Source organism: Heterocephalus glaber, unplaced genomic scaffold (assembly GCF_053883595.1).
Source record: "Heterocephalus glaber isolate CG9 unplaced genomic scaffold, H.glaber_assembly_v1.0 deba00000470, whole genome shotgun sequence".
Lineage (NCBI taxonomy): Eukaryota > Metazoa > Chordata > Mammalia > Rodentia > Bathyergidae > Heterocephalus > Heterocephalus glaber.
In genome coordinates, this window is record NW_028258145.1 from 4,045,076 (window position 1) to 4,070,090 (window position 25,015).

The 25,015-nt window shown below is 33.4% G+C and overlaps 1 protein-coding gene and 1 pseudogene across 8 annotated transcripts in view; one reads left to right on the forward strand and one right to left on the reverse strand.

The window, feature by feature from the left end:
* Window positions 1-392: 392 nt before the first annotated feature.
* LOC101725126 (hypoxanthine-guanine phosphoribosyltransferase pseudogene) lies at window positions 393-1,228 on the forward strand (annotated as a pseudogene).
* A 7,558-nt stretch (window positions 1,229-8,786) lies between these two features.
* Tsga10 (testis specific 10) overlaps window positions 8,787-25,015 on the reverse strand; it is a 120,692-nt gene continuing 104,463 nt past the window's right edge. For 3 of the 8 annotated variants that reach the window (XM_021258061.2, XM_021258062.2, XM_004921078.4), the window contains 5 exons: window positions 23,524-23,733; window positions 16,544-16,746; window positions 14,781-14,885; window positions 14,488-14,634; window positions 10,027-13,933 (listed from right to left, as the gene is read on the reverse strand). In XM_021258061.2, coding sequence (XP_021113720.2) covers window positions 13,909-13,933; window positions 14,488-14,634; window positions 14,781-14,885; window positions 16,544-16,746; window positions 23,524-23,733 — 690 coding nt within the window. In that variant the 3' untranslated portion in view covers window positions 10,027-13,908. Of the gene's footprint in view, window positions 9,166-10,026; window positions 13,934-14,483; window positions 14,635-14,780; window positions 14,886-16,543; window positions 16,747-23,523; window positions 23,734-25,015 lie in introns of those variants that run through there. The other 5 variants (XR_015448154.1, XM_087203459.1, XM_021258060.2 and 2 more) reach the window with 5 other exon arrangements.

Sequence of the window (25,015 nt, forward strand, 5' to 3'; positions counted from 1 at the left end):
CAGTATCATCTTATTCCTCTATTTTCAATAGTAGTTGTAGCAAAAACCCCAAAACACCCCCCAAAAAACACCCCACCAAAAACCAACTTAAAACAGAGAAAAATGAAAATCTACTCTGACAGTTTAAATTCTAAAAGTAAATTAAGATAATTAAAAAATACCTGAGGGAAGACGCAGAATGGAGTTGTGAGGAGCTCGACCACTAAAAAATTGGAGGAAAGACACGAAGCGCGAGGGGGCGCGAGTGTTAGCGCCTCCATTGGCTCCTCCATTGGCCAGCTTCCTTCTCTACAGACTGCCACCCGCCCGCGTGCCAGCTGGCTTCGTTATGGCGGCCCGCAGCCCCAGCATCGTGACAAGGTCTGGCTATGTCACCCATCCAGACACCTAACTCCTGGACTCAAGTGATTCTCCTGCCTCCATCTCTTGAGTATCTGGGACTGAAGGAATGCAACCCCATGCTCTGTGGAATTTTCTTTTAGTTCTCTTTAGTTCATTGGGCAATAAATGGGGCATATCATTTTCTCTGCTATAGTGACGATTAGTGATGATGAACCAGGCTATGACCTAGATTTATTTTGTATTCCTAATCATTATGTTGAAGATTTGGAAAAGGTGTTTATCTCTCATGGATTAATTATGGACAGGACTGAAAGGCTTGCTCGAAATGTGATGAAGGAGATGGGAGGCCATCACATTGTAGCTCTCTGTGTTTTCAAGAGGGGCTATAAATTCTTTGCTGACCTGCTGGTTTACATTAAAGCACTGAATAGAAACTGAGATGAATCCATTCCTATGACTGTAGATTTTATCAGACTCCAAGAGCTACTGTAATAACCAGTCAACAGGGGACATAAAGGTAGTTGGTGGAGATGATCTCTCAACTTTAACTGGAAAGAATATCTTGATTATTGAGGATATAATTGACACCGGCAAAACAATGCAAACATTGCTTTCCTTGGTCAAGCAATATAATCCAAAGATGGTCAAGGTCGCAACCTTGCTTATGAAAAGGACACCTCGAAGTGTTGGATATAGGCTAGACTTTGTTGGGTTTGAAATTCCAGACAAGTTTGTTCTTGACTATGCCTTTGACTATCATGAATACTTCCAGGATTTGAATCATGTTTGTGTCATTAGTAAAACTGGAAAAGCCAAATACAAAGCCTAAGATGAGAGTTCAAGTTGTCAAGAAATATTGGGAGTCCTACTGATATTGCCAGCAGAATTATCAGATGTTCTAGTTTTGTGGCCATCTGCTTAGCAAAGCTTTCTGCATGAACTTTCTAAGAATTGTTATCTATTTTGTATTTTAGAAATGTCAGTTGCTGCATTCCTGAACTTTTAATTTGCACTGTGAGCCTACAGATTATCAGTTCCCTTTGGGTGGATTGCTTAACTTGTGAATGGAAAAGTCTCATAAATTATACCACTATTAAATGAGACTACTGAAATTGTATCTGTAAGAAATGTTTAAAGAGAAAAATATTAGTTTTTAAATTGGTATTTTAACTTTTGTATATTCAGGAAAGAACAGAGGTGATGAACGTTGTTCATTATATCGCCATGTGCTTAGAAAAGTAAGAAGCAGTCAGTTTTTTCATTGATATCAGTGACAACATCTAAGAGGTTTTGTTCAGTTGAAAAAAAACATGTTTTGGTAGTGTTGACTCTTTTTCCCACTAGTTCAAGATTATTTCCATTATTCTTTGTCAACAGTTTCTTTTAAATGCAAATAAATAAATTTTTAAAAGTAAAAAAATTGGAGGAAAAGAAGGCAATAAAACTGAGGGTTCTTAGATGTTGGGCTTAGCAAAAAAAGACCTCAAAGTGGATATTATACTTTCAAAGAACTAAAAGAAATTATGTTTTAAAGAATTAAAAAGGATAAAATGACAATGTGTCATAAAATAAAGAATATCAACAATAGGTAGAGTTTTTTTAAAGAACCAATTGGAAATTCTAGTGTTGAAAAGTACAACGACCTAAATGAAAAACTGCTAGATGAAATCAACAGTAGGTTTGCAGTGGCAGAAGAATCACCAAACATAAAGAAAAACAATTGAAAGTTAGCCATCTGAGAAACAGTAAAAAAAAATGGAAAAATATTAACAGTGCCTCAAAGAAATGTGGGATGCCATTCATCTCAGTAACGGATATGCAATAAGAACATGAGAGGACAGGAGAGAAAGATAAGTGGAAAATATACTTGAAGAAATAATGGTTAAAAGTTATATAATTTGTTGTAAAACATTAATGTACATGTGAAATAAGTTCAACCATCTGCAAGTAATATAAACACAAAAAATGCATACCCAGATACATCATAGTCAAAATGTCAAGCTGAAGACAAAAAAGAAAAACTTTGAAAACAGCAAGAGAAAAATGACCCACTATGTACCCCAACATGATTAACAGCTGATACCTCTGCTGTTATATTTGAAAAGCTTCAGCTTACTTCTCATTAGAAACAATGAAGGTCAGAAATCAGTGGTATGGCATACTTAAAATGCTAAAAGAAAAAAAAAATCTTTAAACCCAGATTCTCATGTCTAGAAAAATGACCTCTAAAAAATGAAAAGACATTCTAGTTACACAAAAATGGAGAGAATTTGTTCATGGCAAATAAGCTTTACAAGAAATGCTAGAAGTTGTTCTTTAGGCTGACAGAAAGTGACAAGAGGGAGTAATTCAAATATGCTCAAAAATAGAGTTCTAGTAGAAGCAAGTATACAGGCAATTATGGAAAACTATGAAATTTTCCTATATTGTCTTAACTGATTTTAAAAAGCATTTATATAAAACAATATCCATATAACTATATTATTGGGCCTAAAAGACAAAAAATATAACACATCTGACAAAACAAAGAATGCTAGAAGGATGAGGATGTAGCTCAGTAAAGAGCATATGCTTAGAATTCATGAGTACCTGGACTCAATCCCCAGCAAAACACACACACACATACACACACACATGCACACACATGCATACAAACAAATGTTACTAAAAGTAAAGAGAGATTTTATAAAAGGTCAATACATACACAGACAAAACAATTATATACATATATATGCACCTAACTATGGAGTCCCAAAATACATGAAGCAAAAACTGACAGGTCTGGAATTAGAAACAGACAAACAATAATATTTCACATTATACTGGGAGACTTCAATGCTCTACTTTAAATAATGGAAAGGACAAGTGGCAGATGATCAACAAGGAAATAAGAAATTTTAACAACACCACAAATTAACAAGACATAATTGACATCTATAGAACACTCCACACAAAAACAGTAGAATACACAATTTCTCAAGTGTACATAGAAGATTTCCAGGATAAATTATATATCAGGCCATAAAACGAACTTGAGAAAATTTCAAAGACTGAAATCATGTGAAGTATGTTCTTTGACCACTGTAAAGTTAGAAATTAAAAAAAAACAGAAGCAAATTTGAGGAACTCTGTAAATTAAATAAAACATTGCTGAATAATAAATGAGTCAGAGAAGAAATCACAAGAGAAATTAGAAAATATTTTGTGATGAATAAAAAATAAAAATTTATGGTATTGGGGGCTGGGGATTTAGCTCAGTGGTTCTGCCATCTGCCTCAAAAGCACAAGGTCCTAAGTTCGATCCCTGGTACCAAAAAAAGGGATTATACTTTGTCTTAGTCACTTTTTCATCAATGGGACACAATACCCAACATCCACAACTTAAAGGAGAAGAGATTTGTTTTGGCTCATGGTTTCAGAAGTTTCAGTCCATGTTCAGTAGCCTCCAAGGTAGAAAAGACAAGGTGCACAGACCATGCAGAGGAAAGCTGCCATGTCATGATGGCCAGGAAGCAGAGAGGAGAGAGCGGCTGGGAGAGAGACCCACATCTTTAGACCAGGCCCCACTTTCCAACAGCATGTCAGCCATAGTGTCTGTAGGACCCATTTACCTTCCAAAGCCTTGACTTTGAGGACATAAGAGTTTTGGGAGTCATGCTTGATTTGAACATTCCACCCCTGGCTCCCAAAAGACTCATGTGCATCTCTAAGCAAAATGCATTTAGTCCATCTCTAAGAGTTGCTGAAGTTTTAACAGTTCTAACACTGCTAAAAAGTCCAAGTCCAAAGTCTTTTCTGACTCAAAGCAAACTCTTACTGTGAGTCCCTGTAGAAATAAAAAAGCTAAATACTTTCAAGATACAATGGTGCAGGATAAACATTTCCATTCCAAAAGGGAGAAATAGTGGGATAGGCACCCTTCCCATTCTCCAGATGCAAAGTACCCAGTCTCCTGCCTGTTTGTTTATTTATTTTGGGGTGGGTTTTTTTTTTTTAAAAAAGAGTCTCACTATGTAGAGTTCAGGACAGCCTTGAACTCACTATGCAGATCAGGCTGACCTCAAACTTATAGTGATCCTCTCACCTCAGCCTCCTGAGTGCTGGGATTACAGGCATGCCACACAATGCCTGGCTCTTGGCTTTTTAAAAATGCTTATCTTTTCAGCAACCATGCTCTCCTGTGCCCCAATTTTGCAGGTACTTCCATTCTGGTGAAACAGATAACTTTTCAAATGAGCCTTTTGCTCCTGTTTCTCATTGTAAGCCTAGCCAAAAGCCAGTAGAACTACCCATGCCATAGCATGATTAATCAGTTGGCTGCCCTTAATCTCAGTCTTCCAGTCTCAGAACACGGGTGAAACACAGGCAAATTTTCTACCAGAGCATAATATGCAGGGTATGTAGTCCAACTGCTAATGCACTTCCCAATGAAAGCCTCCTGAGCCTGGCCTTTGTCTTCATTTCAAACAACTTTCTGTTCTTCTGATCTCTGACCAATAAATAAAAGGTACCTATTTGGAAAAGAAGTAAGACTATCTCTACTTGAAAACAACAGGAGTGAAAATCCTAAGGATTTCTTAACTAAATTAGTGGATTTTTTTGAAGATGATGATAAGCAGATACTAAAGTTCATATGGAAATTAAAAAGACCCAGCATAGCTAAAAAGAATCTTGAAAACAAAGAGAATAAGGTTTCAAGAATTGTACTTTATGATTTCAAATTTTACTGCAAAGCTACAGTACAGAAAACAGTACTGGCATAGAGAGAGACAGATCAATGAGGTAGACTTGAGCATACCGAAATGAACTATAAAATTTATGATCAACGTATTTTCAGTATGGGTACCATAGCCAATTTGGTGTGGGAAAACAATGGTCTTTACCAAAAAAATGATGTTCAGATAAGTGGATATCTATATGGAAAAGAATTTGGATCCCCATATATATATAAAAATATATATTTAAAAGGATATATATAAAATAAGATATATATTAAAAAGATATATATATCTTATTATATATAAGGGAATCTTATATATATAAAGATATGTATAAAAAGATATATATATCTTTTAAAAAATCTTAAAAATATCTTAACTCAAAGTGGATCATAGATCTAAAGAGATAAAACTCTTAGTAGACCACTTCTTAAGTCTTTTGGCTAAAATCATTAAAAGATGATCAACATCAATAACCATTAGGAAAATTCAAACCAGAACCACACCATTTCATACTTTTTAGAATGGCTATAATAAAAACACAGATAATAGTAAGTGTTGGAGAGGATATGGAGAAACTGAAATCTTCATATATTGCTGATAGTAATGTAAAATAGTACAAGTGCTTTGGAAAACAGTTTGTGGTACTTAAAACTCTTGCTATATTACCCAGCAAGTTCACCTGTAGGTATATACTCAAGAATTTTGAAAATGTATGTCCATACAAAGACTTTTTTTTTTTGGTACCAGGGATCAAACTTGGGACCTTGCGCTTGCGAGGCAGGTGACAGAACCACTGAGCTAAACTCCCAGTCCCTATACAAAGACTATTTACATTAATGTTAATAGCATTTTATGGTAACCAAAAGGCAGAAACAACTCAAAGGTTTTCATGGTTGGATAAATAAAATGCAATATACTTATATAATGGAATGTCAACTGGCAATAAAAATAAATGAAGTACCAGTATCTGCTATAACATGAAGAGCCCCTGAAAATGTTCTAAGTGAAATAAGCCAGTCACAAAATACCATCTATTATATCACTTCTTTTATGTGAAATATCCAGACTAGAAAAATTATAGAGACAGAAAGTAGATTAGTAGGTACCTAGGACAGAGGGTTGTGTGTGTGGAGGGGAATGGGGAATGAGTGACTACTAATGAATACAAGATTTTTTGTGTGTGACAAAAACATTCTTTAAAATTAGATTGTGGTGATGGCTGCACAATTCTGCGAATACGCTATAAACCACTGAATTGTACACTTTAAATAGGTAAATTTATCATGTATGAATTGTATCTCAAAACCACTAGAAAACTGGAAGAAAAAGGACAGATTAAACTCAGAGAAAATGTTCTGAGGGACAGGAACAAATTGTTTATGTTCTAGCATCAGAAAACACCACAAATAGACACTAATGTGTACAAATAAGAGAGTGAACATTTGTTAAGAAAATGATAATTAAATATACTGTTGAAAAGACAGAAAAGATACAACTATGTTCCACTTTATTTCCCTAGCACATCAGAACAATGGAGGTTATTTTGAAAAATTAGCTCTGGCACACAAACTGGTTATTTTGTTCAAAATATAGAGCTCTGACACTGTGCCTGTCAATCATCCTAACATTTATTAAGCATCTGCCTACATTTTCAGCATGGTGAGAGACAGAAAAACAGAAGCAGTATCCCTGTTATATTGACTAAATAAAGCCAAAACACATGAACATTCTTTTCATACGTATTTCATATATTTCATCATATGTTTAGAGATAATCTGTTATGTATAAAGCATTTTTTAGTAAAGGAGAGATGGGGATATAAATGAAAATTGACAAAACTATGTTCCTTTCCCTCAAAATACTCAAATTTATTAGAAAAGGTAAACGTACAAAAATGGGAGTAAAATATGACATTATATGATAAATGGCTACAAAAGTAAACATTTTAATGAGAGGGTCAGAGAAAGATAAAATAATTTGGGCCCTATGAGATTAGAAAAGATTTCAAAAGCTTTCTAGCTATTGATCTGTCTTTCACCTCTTATCTTGAAACAAATGAAAACAAAAACAATATTTATTCATTTTAACTTTTATAAAAGTTACCTAAGATTCAAATCAGTTATTAAGAATCTTCAGCCTGCCTCATTTCCCACACCTGTTTTTCTTGCTCCAGAGGCAACCATTTCTACCTTTTATACAAGATTATTTTAGAATCCTTGTCTCTAACATATAATACTTATGTCACTATTTCTTGATATTTCATTTTTAGACAGTGAAGGTCTTAAAACTGCCTATGCTGGAAACCTTGAATATGATCTTTAAAATTCTTCATTCAATTGCTTACCATGTCCTAACTGCTGAGTATTTTTGAAATCTGCCATACTTCCCTATTCCCAGTATTTTTGTTTTAGGGCTGGTAGCAATAGCCATTCAATTGGTCTGTCTCCACTTCCATTCTTGCATCTATAGTAATCTTTCAAAAATGCAAAACTGAATAGGTCATTTCTGTAGTTAAAATTTTACAGTGGAACTCTGTAAACTTTCAGGATAAATTTGACACTCTGCATATCACACTAGGCTCTTCCTAACCTCTCCCCTCCCTCACCCAGATTCGCACCTTACACTCTTTTACTGACCTATTCGTATTATCCAGACTGTTCAACTCCTTCAGACCTTGATGGTGTTCCTAGAACACAGTTCTATTCTTTTATCCCTCATGACTCAACTCAGATAATACTTGCTTTTTGCAAGTCCCTCTAATTCTCCTTAATCTTAGAGATCCCTTCTCTACTCCATGCTTCTAGAGCAAACTGTGTATACTTTATCATACTGTTTACCTACTTTTCTACTTGCTTATCTGTCTCCTGAACTTGATTATGAACTCTGCAAAGCAAATACTGTGTCCTTTATCTATGTGTGTAACCCAATTGAACAGAACCCAACAAGTGTTTAGCAAATGTTAAGTTGATGAAGGAAATTTTATATAAACTGAGTAGGATTTTGATTATCAAGAGAAGAGATCATAAGTGCATTCCAGGACAGGATTAGCATGAATAAGGCACAAAGTATGAAAATAACAGGGATATTTCTAAACAGCAATTTTTCTAAACAGTATCCTGACTTTGCAGGCATATAAGATCTGTACAACTATGTGATGTAAAGGCGTTGGATTCTGAACTCATTCGTTCATACTAACAGATACTGAACCAGGACCTAGGAAGTGTGGTGACCAAGGTGTGACAGATAAAGCAGTGAACAGGACAAGGCTCTGCCTTCATTTATCTTTCAATCTAATAGCTGAAGAATTGAGACATATCAAGAGAAAGTGAGGACTTATTGGTTTAATTTTCTTGTTCTACCTTATCTACCTTGCCAATCTCTATCCTTGGTTAATACCTTTCCCTGCACTGTTTCATAGAAACAAACTGCTTACAGCAAAGATATTCTTGTACTGATCATTTTACTTCTTTAATAAACAATAGCATTAACTTTTTTTTTTTTTTGGTACTGGGGATCGAACTCGGGTCTTTCCGCTTGCACAGCAGGTGGCAAAACCACTGAGCTAAATCCCTGGCCCAATAGCATTAACTTTTAAGGAGTCACATTTTCATTAGCTTACATGAAGCCCATGATCAACTGGAACATCTATATCATTTTTCGCCTGAATGGTATCTTACTCTGTTTTCTGTGGCTGTGACACAATACCATTGACCATTGACTGAGTAATTTGTAAAGGAAAGAAATTTATTTCTCACAGTTCTGGAGGCTGGAAGTCCAATATAAAAGTGCTATCCTCTGGTGAGGGCCTTCTAGTTGCACTGTAACATGGCAGATGGCATCACATGGTGAGACCATTTTACCACAAAAAAATACACTGGAGGAAATAATGAGTGTATTATTGAAAAAGTGGGGCCACAGAGAAGATACCTCTCCACATAATATAGCACAACCAGATTCTGACTTACCTTCCAGCATGTTTGATTGTCAGCATTATGTCATTTACTGATGTTAGCTCAGGAAATACTATTTCACATGCTGTGTTTGAAACATCAGTCAGGCCAGACCTCCCTCATGCAAATGCTGTCTTACTGAGCCAAGAAATCTGGGAAAGCATGGTAAAGAGATAATACTAATATATAAGAATATATAAGAATAAAATCACTGCTTTTCTATTGTGAGAGATTTGCAATGTTTTCATTGGTTTTTTTAATCTCCAATGGACATTTACGATACCTAGCACATATAAAGACTTAAACCTGTTTAAAAAGTACTACTTAAGGCCAGGGATTTGGCTCAGTGGTTTCGCCGCCTGCTACACAAGCGGAAGGATCTGAGTTCGATCCCCAGCACCAAAAAAACAAAAAATAAAAATAAAAAAAATAAAAAGTACTACTTATGATACACAAGAATTCTTGGAGAGTCATGGCCCTGACATGCTTGATAATTTTGGGAAATTCATTCCTAAGTATTTTAAATAATCAATGAAAGGGAACATAGGACTTCTCTGCATCCTTTCCAATTTCTCCATGGAATAAGTGATGGAGATAGTGTAGTAACAATTAACATTTATTGAAAATTACTATGTGCTTGGGAACATTCTAAGCTCTTGAATTTAGAAGATGCAAACATTTCAAAAAATGTTATAAAATTAAATAATCTAAGTAGTCAGCATTAAAGATAAAAAATCAACTAGGCAATGTATTTCAAATCGCTTGAGTGCATATGAAGATGCATAAGTAATTACAGTACATCTCTAAACAACTTCACAGATGCTCTGTAAAAATAAATCAATCAATAGATGGTCAAATAGGCTATTTGATAATACCCTTCCATAATACTCTGTGAGGATAGGACTGTGCTGTTTAAAGAACATACTATAACAGAGCAACCCAAGTCTGACTCACTAAAACTTTCTGAGGTTACCACTATAGCACACAAAGATACACAATTCATTTCAGTAACATAGACTAGAAAGGCCATTTATTGTCATACATGTAAAAAGCAAAGGGTCAAAATACAATGCCAGAAAAGAGATAAGTACTGTAATATTGCAGAAATCACCTATGATCATAGAAAATCAAATGAAGCAGTATAATAAAATTACGCTAACTCTACAAGAAAAAAATGAAATATTTGAAAGGGACAAGTATAAAATAATTTAACTAAATATAAATACAATGACCATCAATTTAAGTTAGGCCTCAAAACTCAAAAAGAACAGTGTTGGTTGGATTCTTTGGAATTGAGTCATAAAGCTATACTCTGGATTAAGAACTATTATTTATGAGCATTTTGCATAGTTCTTGTCTAATAGAAGGTGCCCAATTATTACTTGCTCAAACTTGAGTATTTTAAATTGCATGTTTATCATGTTAATTGTAAATGTTGCTTACTTTATCAATTCTGTTAAAACACAAAATATTAAGAAGCACCTAATAGATATGGTCTGATGTTAAGATTATAAAAATACCCTCTGGTTCTGTAATCTTATGATCATAGAAATATCTTTTTCTAAATTCAAATGCACTAATATAATATATGCATATATTACTTTAAAAATCAAGGAATACATTTTCAATTAAAGAATTTATTGAAAGCCTGTAATCCCAGCATTCTGGGAGGCTGAAGCAGGTGGATCACAAATTTGACCCTAGCCTGGGGAACTTGGGAACTTGGCAACTTAGCAAGACTTTGTCTCAAAATAAAATATAAAACTGGGCTGAGGCTGTATAAGTATGAAGGCTCTGTGTTCAGTCCCCAGTACCACAAAAAGAAAAAAAAAGTGAGTTCAAGTTGACCTATCATGTATTATCTTGTCAGTGATATTTTTGGAATAGGGTTAATTCAAAGGATATTGATAGGGATGGTGAGATTCAGTATTACGTGGAGATCATAAAATCTTGACATAATGATGCTTTGAACTTTAATATAACTCTTCTTTTATGAAAATATTAAGTGTTCTTAAATTTAATTGGGAAATTACAGAAAATTTAAAGATAATTAGTCTAGCTCTGGTTATATAGAAACAAGCTAAGGGGCAAAGAATTAGCACATTTTGGGGCTTGAAAAAGTGGTTTCTTGAGCTCTTTATTTCTTATAGTAGCAGGCCAGAGTTTTTCTTTACTTGAGAAGTTCAGAGCTAACAAAAGTCTAAGAAGTTATATTCTGGATAGCTTATGATTTGACTTTGAATATGAGTTTGTGCCATTCAAAAACCTATGATTTGCTATGATTGCTGTTATGGAAAAGACTACAAATACATGTGTTTTGAAGATTCTTCTTTCTCAACTAATAGCTATCATTCTACCTTATAAAGGTAAATAAGGCTTATAAATTGAATTGTAAACTATTTCTGTCTATGCAAGAATCCTTCATTGAGCACAGTATTTGGGGAGCTGAGTGGATTCTATGAAAGGTCACAGAAATGAGAAAATGTGTTGGAAGACAGGAAAGAAAAAAGTAGCAGACTCATATGAGAATGATATTTTAAAATATATTTTAAAGTAACTGGATGTATAACTTCAAATAATTTCTGAAGTAATAACTGCTTAGGAATCATAACTGACTTTAAATCTGTAGATTCCACTCATATTCTTTCTTGTTCTTTACATGACTTTTAATTTTCTTTAAATTACTAACATTTTTAACTGATTCCAATCTGTCTTATGTAGCTGATATTATTATTAAAACATATTCAATTAATTCATTATGCCTATTGTTGCTAAGTTATAATAAAGGGATGAACACTAGTAGTAATGTTTTAAAGATCAAAAAGATAACATCTATTCCTTTTGAAACCATGGCTCATGACCTTCAGAATGGTTTCTCATGCTTCTACTTCTGATAGAAAGCTGGATGACAAGTCAGATAAAGGAAAACAAAGGAAAGGAAAGGGAAAGAGAAAGAGAGAAAGAAAAAGAAAACAAGACTAGACAAGACTAAAAGAATTCTGGTGGTGCATAGAATTTCAAAATAGGCTTTTTATACAATATATTCTATATTTAAATTGCTCAAAGGGTCAACAATTCTCTTTCAAAACACCCTTACTTCAGCAGGAGACCTTTCATGTTCCACATAACAACTGAGACTTGAGAACTATTTTTCAGTTATTTTTTGCTGTGATCCAAGAGAAATTATTTTTCTCTGTAATATAGTTTTGGTATTGTGCTTGTATTAGGTAGTTTCCACTATATCAAGTAGATATTAAATATTTATAGTAAGAAATTAGAATTTCATTTAAAGCAACAAATGTGCTTAAACACTACATTAACAAAAACAATTTTTCTTTCAAGTTTTAATATAGAACAAAATTGAGGTTTCTCTCAGCTTTGGATAATGTTGGCCCCTTATACTTAGTATATAATTTTTCTTTTAAGTATTGTATTTATAATTAAGTATTTGTAATTAATGGAATTAGCATAGCATACTTTAAATCAAGTATGGAAATATATTCTTACATATTTCATTCTTGTTTCTTTCATGCCCCTCTGCTAACATACTGCCCTCTACACATAACGTGTTCAGTGCATATCACAGGTGACATTCAGCCTTTTGTCAATTCTTCTGGGTGAATAGAGTAAAATTAACATTGTGACGATCTAGTACCAAAATTATAGAGTCACCTAGGAAAGGTTATTTTGAATATATGTCAGAACTACTTTTTTGAATATTATTCCTTAAAATGTTCATAAAGGGGCATCTTTTTTAAAATTACTCACTTTATTTTTACCAATCTGCAATGACTATCTTACACTACACAAGTAGACTTGAAAGCTTTTAAAAATCAAACTAAAGTAAATATATAGCATGAATTTATAGTAAAATATCAAACTGTTAATGATTCAAAAAGACCTAAATCAGGGCACTATCCTACATAATTATAGCCATATTAAATAATCACTAGATAAAATGAAAAACTGTCTACATCACATGAATACTATTAATGACAGCACTTGTATTTTTATTAAAATGGCAAGAATACAAATAGCGAACACCAGTAAAATATAGTAGTGCTCAGGGTGCAATGTCATCAAATCAAAATCTATGGACAGATAAGAGATTTAAGAGATTTGGGGGACATGGGAAAACCATGCTATTCTAGATTACATACAGCCACCCCAGGCAAAATACTAAAACAGGAATTAGGTTGACTGCAGTACTTTAATGTTTCAAAGAAAACTTTTTAAAATACAAATTTTTAAAAATCTTACATTCTTGACATATATCATCACCTACCTTTCTAAAACTAGTAGGAGTAAACACAATTGTAGAAGATGCATGTCAGTCTTTGAGTGATATAATAGTATGGATTTAACATCCAAACACACTCCTATTTTCTGCTGCTTTGAAGTCAGATTGTGGCATGGAACTTAGGTCAGGTTGGTTCCAAAGTGCAATATTGGGTCCTAGGCTACTACTGGTAAATTGTGCTATTTGGGCACAACTTCTCCAGCCATGATAACATAAATCAAAGGGAAAAATATTTAAACAACTAATTATTTGAGATACCAAGGAAGGAAAGGAAATCAGTTTTGTAAAAACACTTTTCCTTCTTTTTAAAGCTTCTTTATTTACTCTGGATAGGTGACAAACAGTGTCCAATAAAGTGAGCAGATTTTGCACTCACTATTACTGTATGGCTAGAGACAGCCATATGCACTTTTGTTTGTATAAGTCATCTCTGATCACTGAGATATGGCACACAAGAACAAAGACTCAGAGGCACAACATTAATAAATACATTTAACATCATCAAGCATTCAAAAGATAAATGCAATCATATAGCAAAAAAAAATCCACCTATTAACTTTGACCTTTCCAAGTATGGGAAGAATCTTTCTGCATGTCAGAAATCTCTATAGCAAAGATTCCTGTAAGAGAAAGAAAATCAGGGAGATTAGTACTTTAACTTAATTATTTCAGCAGGTGTAAAAAAGTATTCTGGCTTTACTTCAGTAGTACTTAAGTTTCTTCCCCAGCTTCTTTAAAGGAAAATGGATAGATTTTTTCACTTAGTTTTCACAAACTGTGGCACATTAATATTGTGGAACACTGTTCAGCAATAAAAAAGGATGAGCTACTGATATATTCAACAACTTGGATAGATGTCATGGACATCATGCTGAATGAAAGAAGGCCATTCTAAAGGATTACATTCTGTATATAATTCTATCAATAACATCTTTAAAGTGACAAAATTATAGAGATGAAGGAATTATTTTGTCTGTTGATAGGACAGAGAAGAGAAGGACATAGTTATAAAGAGGTATCACAAGACAGTGGGCTCTTTGGTGCTGACAGAACAATGATCTTGCCCAGCATCTTGCCTAGCAGTACACTGCCCACTGAGTTTCCTCATTCTCTCCAATATTCACTGTATATAGTGCTATATATTTCCAAGAGGATGGATCTTTAATGGACTTACTCTTCTAGGGATCGTTCGAGGCCTCGGTCAGGAGATCGATGATGAGCACGTTCTGGTGAATGACATTTTGTATTTGGCTTCACTGAACTCAAATGGTAAGCATTACTTGAGTAATTCTGGCGGCGAAGTTCTTGGACAGCCCTCTCCCTAGAATAAAATAGTGACACTTTTAAATTTTGTGTCAGTGTTATTAAAACATCATAAAATTATAGCTCAAGAAAAATCTAACCATCATGAAATAACCTATTAAACAATACTTTTCAGGCTAAATATTGCATGGATAATAAACTTACCTTTCAAAACGTTCTGTCCCTAGTTGTCGCTTAGTAATGTCTAAATCAGCCTCCAGTTGTGTTACAACATTTCTGAACTGGGCCACATCTCTACTCTGGATGGCCCTGTGTAAAAGAAGAATGACAGTTGATTAAATCCAAAATATGGCTGTGACTTAAGAGTTTATTAAACCACGTTCACAATGTTTCTTAGGTGTATCTAAGTCACACTGTGATTTTTATTGACAGATTTATTAGTACATGTAAAATGTGCTAATTTTAGATGTTTTAAATTTACAAACTAGCCTCCTTGAAAAGCCTAAACAATTCTTGTCCTCATTCAATTACTTAAATATTTTCTGTCAGTATCCCTATGTATATAGGTTAGGCATCTATAGATAGATAATGCAGTATCTATCTATATTACCTATTAACTGCAAATAATTTTTTATGAAAACACTTTAAAGTATTACATAATTGTTAAGCGGTACCCAGTATCATCAAATAACACTGGAATTCACTAGCACCACAGTTAATACGTATGTTCTGTTTTGTAAGTGTTAATTCAATCAGGTGCTTTATATATACTTAAAATAAAATTTAATGTACATACTAACACAAGCATAAAACTCTTTAATTTAATAGAATTTTCATTAAAGTTAAACAGTCCCTCCAAACTCCTGTGATAAGGCACACTATCATGAGGAAGATAATAACAGATGAATGCTGCTTGCACAGAACATTCTATGCTCTTTGCTTACTTTTAAGATGGCGTACAGACTGCTGAAATCTAAACGTTAAAGATTAAGAACACAAAAGTTTAATCATGCTAGCCAGCTCTAAGTGATAGTACCAGTGAGTCTAAAACAGAGTGTACCCCTGATGGTAGGAGTTTTGGCACATTTCCCTAAGCAGATTTCCTCCTACCAGCTGGAGAAAGAGATCCTGCAGAACCAGTTGAAGGTATTACAAAGCCTCGCTACAGTAACTGAACAGAATTACTCAGGCACAGACAATAAGACCCAAGAGCAGTTTCTGAGAGAAATGTGCCCTGCAGGGGCTCCTAGGAATGGGTGATTGCTGAGACCATGATTTCTATGCTTCCCCAGGTCCCAGGCTCAGATGCAAGGGTGGAGTAGAAGGTGAATGAAAAAGTGTTATAGTTAGGACAGCTAAGAATAGAGGCTAAAGAACCCTATTAATTTTGTGACAAGTAACCAAGTTTAATAAAAGAAACATTCACTATCCAGCCAAGATTCTTATAATAAAATGCTAGTGAAGCCAGAGATTCTAAAAGAATTTTTTTTTAAATTTTTAAAAAGCAAAACCAACAGAAAAGGTCAAAATTAATGGTCCTAGAATGCTTGAAATTTTGTGAACTCAGCTTTTCCAGGTACCCAGTATAAACTTCTAGGTACCAAGGAAATACTATGTGACAAATGGAAAGACTAGGTATCAATACCAGGTGGTTTCAGGGTGCTTACTTTCTTCTACTCTGATTATGTTTCTTAAAGGCAATATTTTAGATCAGACATTCTATTATACTCAGAACTGTTGGAAACAATCAGCAAAGATAGTTCAACTTAAATATCTCAGATAAGATAAAAACAATAGATAATGATACTAAATCTTAGGCAGATCACAATACTTCTGATCCTTAAGTTAATTAATGGCAAATTATGGGAGCTAAATTATCTAGAGTCCAACTTTAAAATTCTACTAATCTATAAAGTACCAAAAATTAAGAATATGACTTTATGTTCTTATATTGCTAGCCAACTCACATTTTATTTTCTGCCAAACAAAGGTGTTCTTTAAGAAGGTGAATTTCAGATTCTTTTTCTTGAAGTGCTATCTGAGACTGATATTCTTTGTCTCGATTGGCCACCAGCAAAGCTTCTAGATTCTGCATGGAGATTCTCTCATTTGTCATCTGACTCCTGAGAAGTTCTATTTCAGAACGAGCAGAATCTAACTCATTCTCCATCTGTATAATAATAGGAACATATCTAGACTTATTCCCTTTCATGCAACTGAAATTATAAAGGACTCAAAAGCTTTTGTAGTATATTATAAACTGACAACCACTTTTAACTTCTTTGAAATTGTGTCTCTTTCTTAATAAATCTACATAGCACACATACACATAGTGTCATTTTCTCCATCTCTGATCATATCAGAAAACTTCTTACATCAAGTCTCATTAATCCCAAACTGCAACCAATGTCTATTTCCAGTTTTGATATTTCTTTATATATTTCTGCAAGACTGTTATGGTAACATCTGTGACTGCTCTGCCTTCAGTCAGGCAAGTTATAAACACCTTCTGGAGTATCACTGTACTCTACAGTTAAGGATTATAAACATAAACCTGTGGGAAACTTCCCGTTTGAAAGGGACAGTTAGCTAGGTAAAGAGGGGAGGAATTTTCTAAGTTAGCTATAATGCAAAGAGATTATGAGGTGAGATAAAAAACTACAGTGAACGTTTTTAATAAAAATTTAAAAATAACTACAGTTAAATACATATGGCCATTAATCTCCCTCAAAATACTCCTCCCTCACTTCAAACACACTTATTACATCATTCTTGCCAGTTCCTAAAGCAGTTCTAGAAGTTCTCTTGTATAAGTGTCTTTTCATGGCTGCCTTGCTGTGCTAAATCAATTAAAAATGTTTATGGAAATTTTTGTCAAATAAAAAGTATCAAGGTGTGTCCTCATCCACTTTATTCATTGGATCTGGCAGCATGCAACCTCTGGCTCTTCCCCAAAGTCAAATTAACCAAGAAAGGTAAATGTTTTGCATTTATTCAAGGCAGCCAGAACAGCATGACTAAAGAGAAGAAAGAGGACTCCAAAACTACTTTAGAAAGTGGAGAGAACAATGGGATAAGTGTGTTTGAAGTGAGGAGTATTTTGAGGAAGATTAATGGCAATGTGTCTTTTACTGTAATAAATTAAAAAATTCTACATTTACCAAATTTTTTATCCCACCTAGCTTAATATATGCTGTGTCAAATTTCTCTTCAAAAGGAGAAATCTCAGCCATTATTATTATTTTTTAAAATTCCTTATCTCATATTTTACATAATAATAAATTCTATATCCATTAAAAAGTTACATATGAAAAGAATAAACTTCAAATTCCAGGAAAGTGAAATGAATTAAAATTAAATTATTGAGGTGGCGGACAGTTAGGCAGATAAACAAGCGAGGAATTTTCTAAGCTAGATGTAATGCAAAAATAAATTTAACCACATAAAAATAAACATTTTGATAGTTAATATAAACTTATTCAAATTTTGAAAGGAAACTACTGGAAGACTCAATAGTTAACATTTTTACTAATAAACTCAAACAAATTGATGAGAAATATGAACTACTTGTATGATCAGAAAATTTATAATGAAATAACCAAACAGTAAGCATATGGAAAATATTCACCCTTGCTAGTAGTTAGATGTAAACTAAAACAAGATACTATTTGCAGTCTAAAAGATTTTTAATCTTAACATTCCTGACCTTTTGGACTGGATAATTATTTGGTGTGTGGGGCTGCACTATGTGTTACAGGATGCTCATCAGTATGCCTGGCCTGATCTACCTATAGATCCTTCTAGCGCTTCCCCATTCTAATTATGACAATAAAAAAACGTACCTAGATAAAGTAAAAATGTATCGAGATATTTTTGACTGTCTTTTGGGTGCAAAGAAAAGTCTAACAGATATTCTTCTAGTCTACTACACTGGCAAATGTGATGGTTTGTGTTGAAGAACATTAAAAGGAGGAAATAGCAATCTCATATACTTTTGCCAGCAAGAGTACAGAATGGAACATCACTGTTTTAGCAACAGCTTTAGTAGCATATAACTTACATACCATCCAACTCACTATTTGTATAATTCAATGATTTTAAATATATTAACAGAGTTGTACAATCTTTGCCATGATATGATGTTAGAACTTCATCATCCAAGAAAGAAATTCAGTACCCATTAGCAGTCAACCTGCCCTCCCTTCCTTGGCCCCAACAATCCCTAATCTACTTCTGTTTCTGTGATTTGCCACATTCTGGGAGTTTCATATGAATGGAACCATACGATATGCATGTGGCCTTTTTTAACAGGCTTTCTTCACTTAGAGTAATGTTTTCAAGAGCCATCAATAGTTTAGCTGGTATTAGTATTTTGTTATTTTTATTGTCTAATATTCTATTGCACAAATATATCACAAACAACCATTCATAAATTAGTAGCATTTGAGTTATTATACACTTGGGTAATTATATAAACAATGCTGTGGCACTTGTACACAAGTTTTTGTGCAAATATATGCTTTTATTCCTTTTGGCTAGCTAAGATTAACATTTCTGGGCTTTATGATAATTCTATTTTTAACATTTTGCGGAATGGTCAAAATGTTTTCCAAGAGGGCCTATGTTACATTCCCACTATGAGTGAAGAAGGTTCCACTTTCTCCACATCTTTGTCAATGTTTTTTGTTTTTCTTTTTGTTTTAATCATCTTTTTTATTGTAGCTACCCTAGTGCTGGTAAAATGTGATGGTTTTGATTTGATCTTTCCTGACTGTTAATGATGTTTAGTATCTTTACAAGTGCTGGTTGATCATTTGTGTCTGTTCTATAGAGGAATATCTACTGATATCTGTGCTTATCTTTTTATTTGGGTTATAAGTACTAAGAGTTCTTTAAACATTTTTAATACAAACCTCTTATCAGTACATGGTTTGCAAGAGTTTTTTCCCATTTTGTGCATTATTGTTTCACTTTCTTATTGATATCATTTGCAGCAAAAAAGAAAAGGAGGGTTCAAAAATTATTTTATGAAGTTGATTTGATCATTTTTTTCTTTCTTTTTATTTTCTTATGTTTCTGATATGTACCTGTAAAAGTGTTACTGAACCCATGGTCACAAATATTTACTTCTATGCTTTCTTCTTTAGGGTGTTATAGTTTTAAGTCTTACATACAGATCTGTAATTAATTTTATCATTATGTATGGCATGAAGTTGAGAACCAACTTCATTCCTTTCTATGTAGATGATTGGTTTGATGGTATTTGCTGTAGGTTTTTCATAGATGCTCTTTACAAGGTTGAGAAAGTATCTGTTCCCTGGTTTTGAGTGTCTTTCATGGAAGGGTATTGGATTTTGTCAAATGCTTTTTCTGAATCTACTGAGATGAAAATTCTCTGTTTTCTCTTGGCTCAATTTCTGTCTAATTTTTATTATTTTGTTTATTCTTATTACTTTAAGTTTAATATGGTGCTTTTTTTCCCCAGTATCTTAAGAGGAAGGTAAGATTAGTGATTTGAAATCTGCAGAAAAATTCCTAGAACTAGTAAATGAGTTTGGCAAGGTCACAAGGTACAAGATAAAGATTCAAAAATTAGTTATATTTCTATACACTGGCAATGAACACATTGACAGCAAAATTAAAACTAGAATATCTTTTAAAGTAATTTTAAAAATGAAAAAATGTTTCATATTTTTAGGTATAAGTCTAATAAGACATGTACAGAATATATATGCTGAAAACTACACAAAGCTAATAAAAGAAAATGAGACACATTGTGTTCACGGACTGGAAGCCTCAACAAAGTAAAGATATCAATTCTCCACAAATTGGTATATAGGTTTAATGGAACACCTACCAAAATCCCACTATTTTATTTCATAGATATAGAAAAATTATTCTCAGACTTACATGGAAAGGCAAAAAGACTAGAATAGCTAAAGCAATTTCAAAAAAGAATAAAGTAGATGGACTTAAAGGGTTACTATATAACTGCAATAATAGTGATTATGTGGTATTAGTAGAAAGATAGACTCTTAGATCAATGTAAAGAACAGAAGACAAAAAAATAGGTCCATACAGATAGGCTCAACTTATTTTTCAGTTACAAAATCAATTCAATAACAGAAATACAGCTTTTTCAACAAATTGTACTAGAGCAATTGGACACAAAACCAACCAAACAAAAAAATCCTTGGCTCAAACCTTACACATGATCCATAAAAAAATCATTAAGTTCGAATTTATCAAAACTTAAAATTTTACTCTGAGAAAGAACCTGTTAAGAGGATAAAAATCACTAGGTCCAAAGTGAAAGAGGATATATGAAAATGACAAATTAGATAGAAGTCTAGTATCTAGAATATATAAACACTCTCTATAGTGAAGACTAGAAAAGCAACAATTCAATGAGAACATGGACCAAAGATATAAAGATGTTTCACAAAAGAAGATATACAGATGACAAATATTACACATAAAGAGTTTCCATCACAATAGCCACTAGGGAAAAGCATTTTAAAACCACCATGATATACCACTATACACATATCAGAATGATTAAAATAAAAAATAGTGACAACATCAAATGCCAGCAAGGATACAGATAAACTAGATAACTTGTACATTGTTGGTGGGAATGCAAAATGGTAGCTACTTGGGAAAACAGTTTGGCACTTTCTTAAAAAAAACATGCAATTAATATATAACCTAAAAATTGCATTCCTGGGCATTTACAGAGAAATGAAGACTTATGCATCCTCCCCCTCCACACACACTTGTAACATTATTTGTAATGCCTCCAAATTGGAAACAACTTAACCAATCTTCAGTGAGTGAATGGTTAAACAGTGCTATGCCAATAGTATGGAATATGATCCAGCAATCAAAAGAAACAAGCAATGACAGATGCAACAACCTGGAGGACTCTACATAGAATTATGTTGAGTGAAAAAGCTTATCTTAAAAGTTTATTATATGATTCCATTTATATAACATTCTTGAAATGATAAAATTACAGAAACGGAGAACAGATTAATGGTTGAAAAGGATTAAGGAGGGACACAAATGATGCTACAAAGGGCAACACAGTGGATCACAGGATAGAAATGTTCTGTCTCTTGCTTGAATCAATGTCAATATCTTGACTGTGATATCAGATTATAGTTTTTCAAGACATTACCATTGAGGGAAACCAAGTAAAGGGTACATGAGATTGCTCTGTATTATTTGTTAAATTAGATGCAAATTACCATTATCTCAAAACAAAATGTTAAGTTTAGAAAAAAATTATTTGAATATCCCCTCTCTGCGTAGTACAGCTGAAGAAACACAAAAATAAGTAATATGGCCCTTGCATTTTGGATTACATCTCACTGAGGAGATAAAGATATATACATAAATAAATAAATGTCAAGGTGAAATAAATTAATTTTAGAAGCATTTTAATGTACTATAGGAATAGAAAATAAGCTACAAAATTTAGAGTAAACATCTTTAAAATATTTTTAAATTAACAGAAATCAGAAATCATTATATATAATTCTACTAAGGGCAATTAATTAATTAATTAATTAATTTTTGTACTGGGGATCGAACTTAGGACCTTGAGCTTGCCAGGCAGGCATGGTGCCACTGAGCTTAATCCCCAGCTACAATTTTAAAACATTAAAAAGATATTGGAATATATCAACGTGGTCACAGTCTATTATTTTTATAAGCTTTGGTATTATACCTTCTGGTATTTCAGCTTTATATTATTTCAATTGTTAGAAGAACATATAGGGACTTTTGCAATTTGAAAATATTAGGTAAAACAATTTTTTATGGAAGTCCATACTGTTTCAATTTTTACAGCAAGCATCTATCCGTGAGTTACTTTCATCATTAAAAAATTCTTCCTAAAATAAAAAATAACTTAAGGAAGATTGAGAATTTGGGCATATATCACTTCATTAAAACATTTGCAGATTCTTATAAAATTAATCAGATACATGATTCTCAAATACATCATTAAACAATAAGTAACAAAATGAGAAATTCAACAAGGTTTGGTGATAACACTAATGTAAGCATGACAAAATTTGCTGGTATTTTAATCACACTATGCAGCTTCCATACATGGCCCTTCAGGATCTAGATTCTGTCTCTTCAGACTCAGCCTCCAGCCAATTCCTGCCATGCAGCCACACTAGCCACTGCGAGGTGCTTACTGCTCACACAAGAATACACATACACCCCACACCCGACACTACTAGGCTAAACAGGAATTACTCTATAAAACGTTGAGTATTTCTTCTTAGTGTAATGTTCATTCCAATTATCTATGTGTCAAAACTGAGAGGACCTGGAGGGGCAGAGCTTATGTCTTTTGAACATTAAATTCCCAGTAGCAGGCAAAATGTCAGGCATAAACTAGATACAATCAACTGAATTACTGTTTGAAAGAACAAAGCTAATTAGTAAATAAAATTCACTTAAAAGAATATCATTCAGATTGTAATTAAGCTGAATAACCCTCAACCTCAGGGCTGTTTGCTGACTGCTGTCAATGTGTTTTATAATTCTTCAGGCTAAAAGTAAATCAAATTGTATGCTCAAGAGAAGAGTGTCTGTTCTCAATATTGTGAACATAATTGTCATAAATTAATGATTTTTTTAAAATCTAAAACTAATAAAAATTAAATCTAAAGTTGAAAGATATATCTTAATGTAATATTTAATTTTAAAAAACCATTTGATTCAAAATTGTAATAATGTTAGAGTAACAGCAATTTTTAAAGAACCTTTTAAAATGTATTATAGCTAGTCATGGTGGCACAGGCATAGAATCGCAGCACTCTGGAAGCTGAGGCAGGAGGACTGCTGTGAATTCAAGGCCAGCCTTGACTACATAGCGAGACCCTGTCTCAAAAAACAAACAAATAAAAATATAAAATGTATTACATACCATTTCTATTTCTTGATCTTTAGCAACCAGCTGTCGATTAAGAAGTTCTTTGCTTGAGTCAAGTTTAATGCAGAGCTCCCTGGTGGAAGACAAATCTGCAAGTGCAGACACTTTTTCAAACTGAACCTTCTCTAGCTCCTCTTCCATTTTTACAAGAGATTTGTGTAAGGTTGAAATCTGGGACTTGTAAGATCTTTCTGCATTTAAGTGCTGCAAGGACAAGATCACTTTTACTACACATGTGGAAGAAAAACTACAACATGGAAAGTAAAGGGAAGCAGATCTTTTAACTCTAGTATCTTAAGACCACAAGAAGCTCAGATGGTGTAGGTAGTAAATGTGTATTCAAAACACTCTGGGAAAGATAAATTCAGTTTTCAAATCTGTTTAAGGAAAATCAGTGAGTAGGGTGGTCACCTGGTCATTTAAAAAATATATTTAGATAAAAAACCCTTTCCCACTTAAAAGTCTCCAGTGCTGAGTTGAGATATATACATTTGGTCTATACTTTTACCTGCATCTGTCACAGTCTTAATTATTCTACAATACAAATGTTGTTGCTAAAGTCACAGTGTTGGCCACTGTTTCACTCCGCACCCATCTTCCAATTCTTGACTGGCATGTTGATATCAATCATACCATATAAAACAAGGCCCCATAAGTCTAACAGTAATACTGCTGAGGAAAAATAATCCATGCAAGTATAAATTGAGCATATATCCAATAATTGGAAAGAAAAGCATGTTTTAAAAACCACAATATGAGATTCAAGTTACATAAATGCTTCCAAATGTTCAAAATAATTCCTTTCCATTACTTTTTTTTCCTTCAGAAAAATGCCTTACATAAGAGCACTTGCCACCTACAGAGAAGTATTTGTTTTCTATCAGTGAGGATAACAGAACTGAAACGTGAAAATTTTTATGTACTTTTACAAGTATAAGGCACTAAAAACTTTTCCTGGTATAAGTTACTCGGTCACAATTCATTCCCATCTTTTCCCCTCCATTCTTCCCCTCCTTCCATACTCGGCCTTATTCATTCTTCCTACCAGCCTTCCACCCATACATCCACTCACTCCCACATACCCCAATATTCACAGGATACAATCTATATTCTAGTCACTTTGCCTTTGTGTATATTTAATTGGAAGAAAAATCACCTGTGATCTCATAAAACTTCCAGACTAATGGGGGAATCAAATAAGGATACATGAATGTACAAATCCGTATTAAGAAAACATCTCTGGAGAATAAGTATGCAACAAGGAAACTGATCTAGATTGGTACCAGCAAGTAATTTAAAAGCTTCACAGGATAAACATCTACCATTCAAAAAATACAATTATCAATAACATAAAATTTAAGAAGTCTAGAATACAATCAGATTTCTCACTCCTCAAGATATGAACGAGATATCTAAGAAAAAAATCAGTCAATAGATACAGAAGTAAATATTGCAGAGATTAGCCATAAAAGGACATTAAAACAGC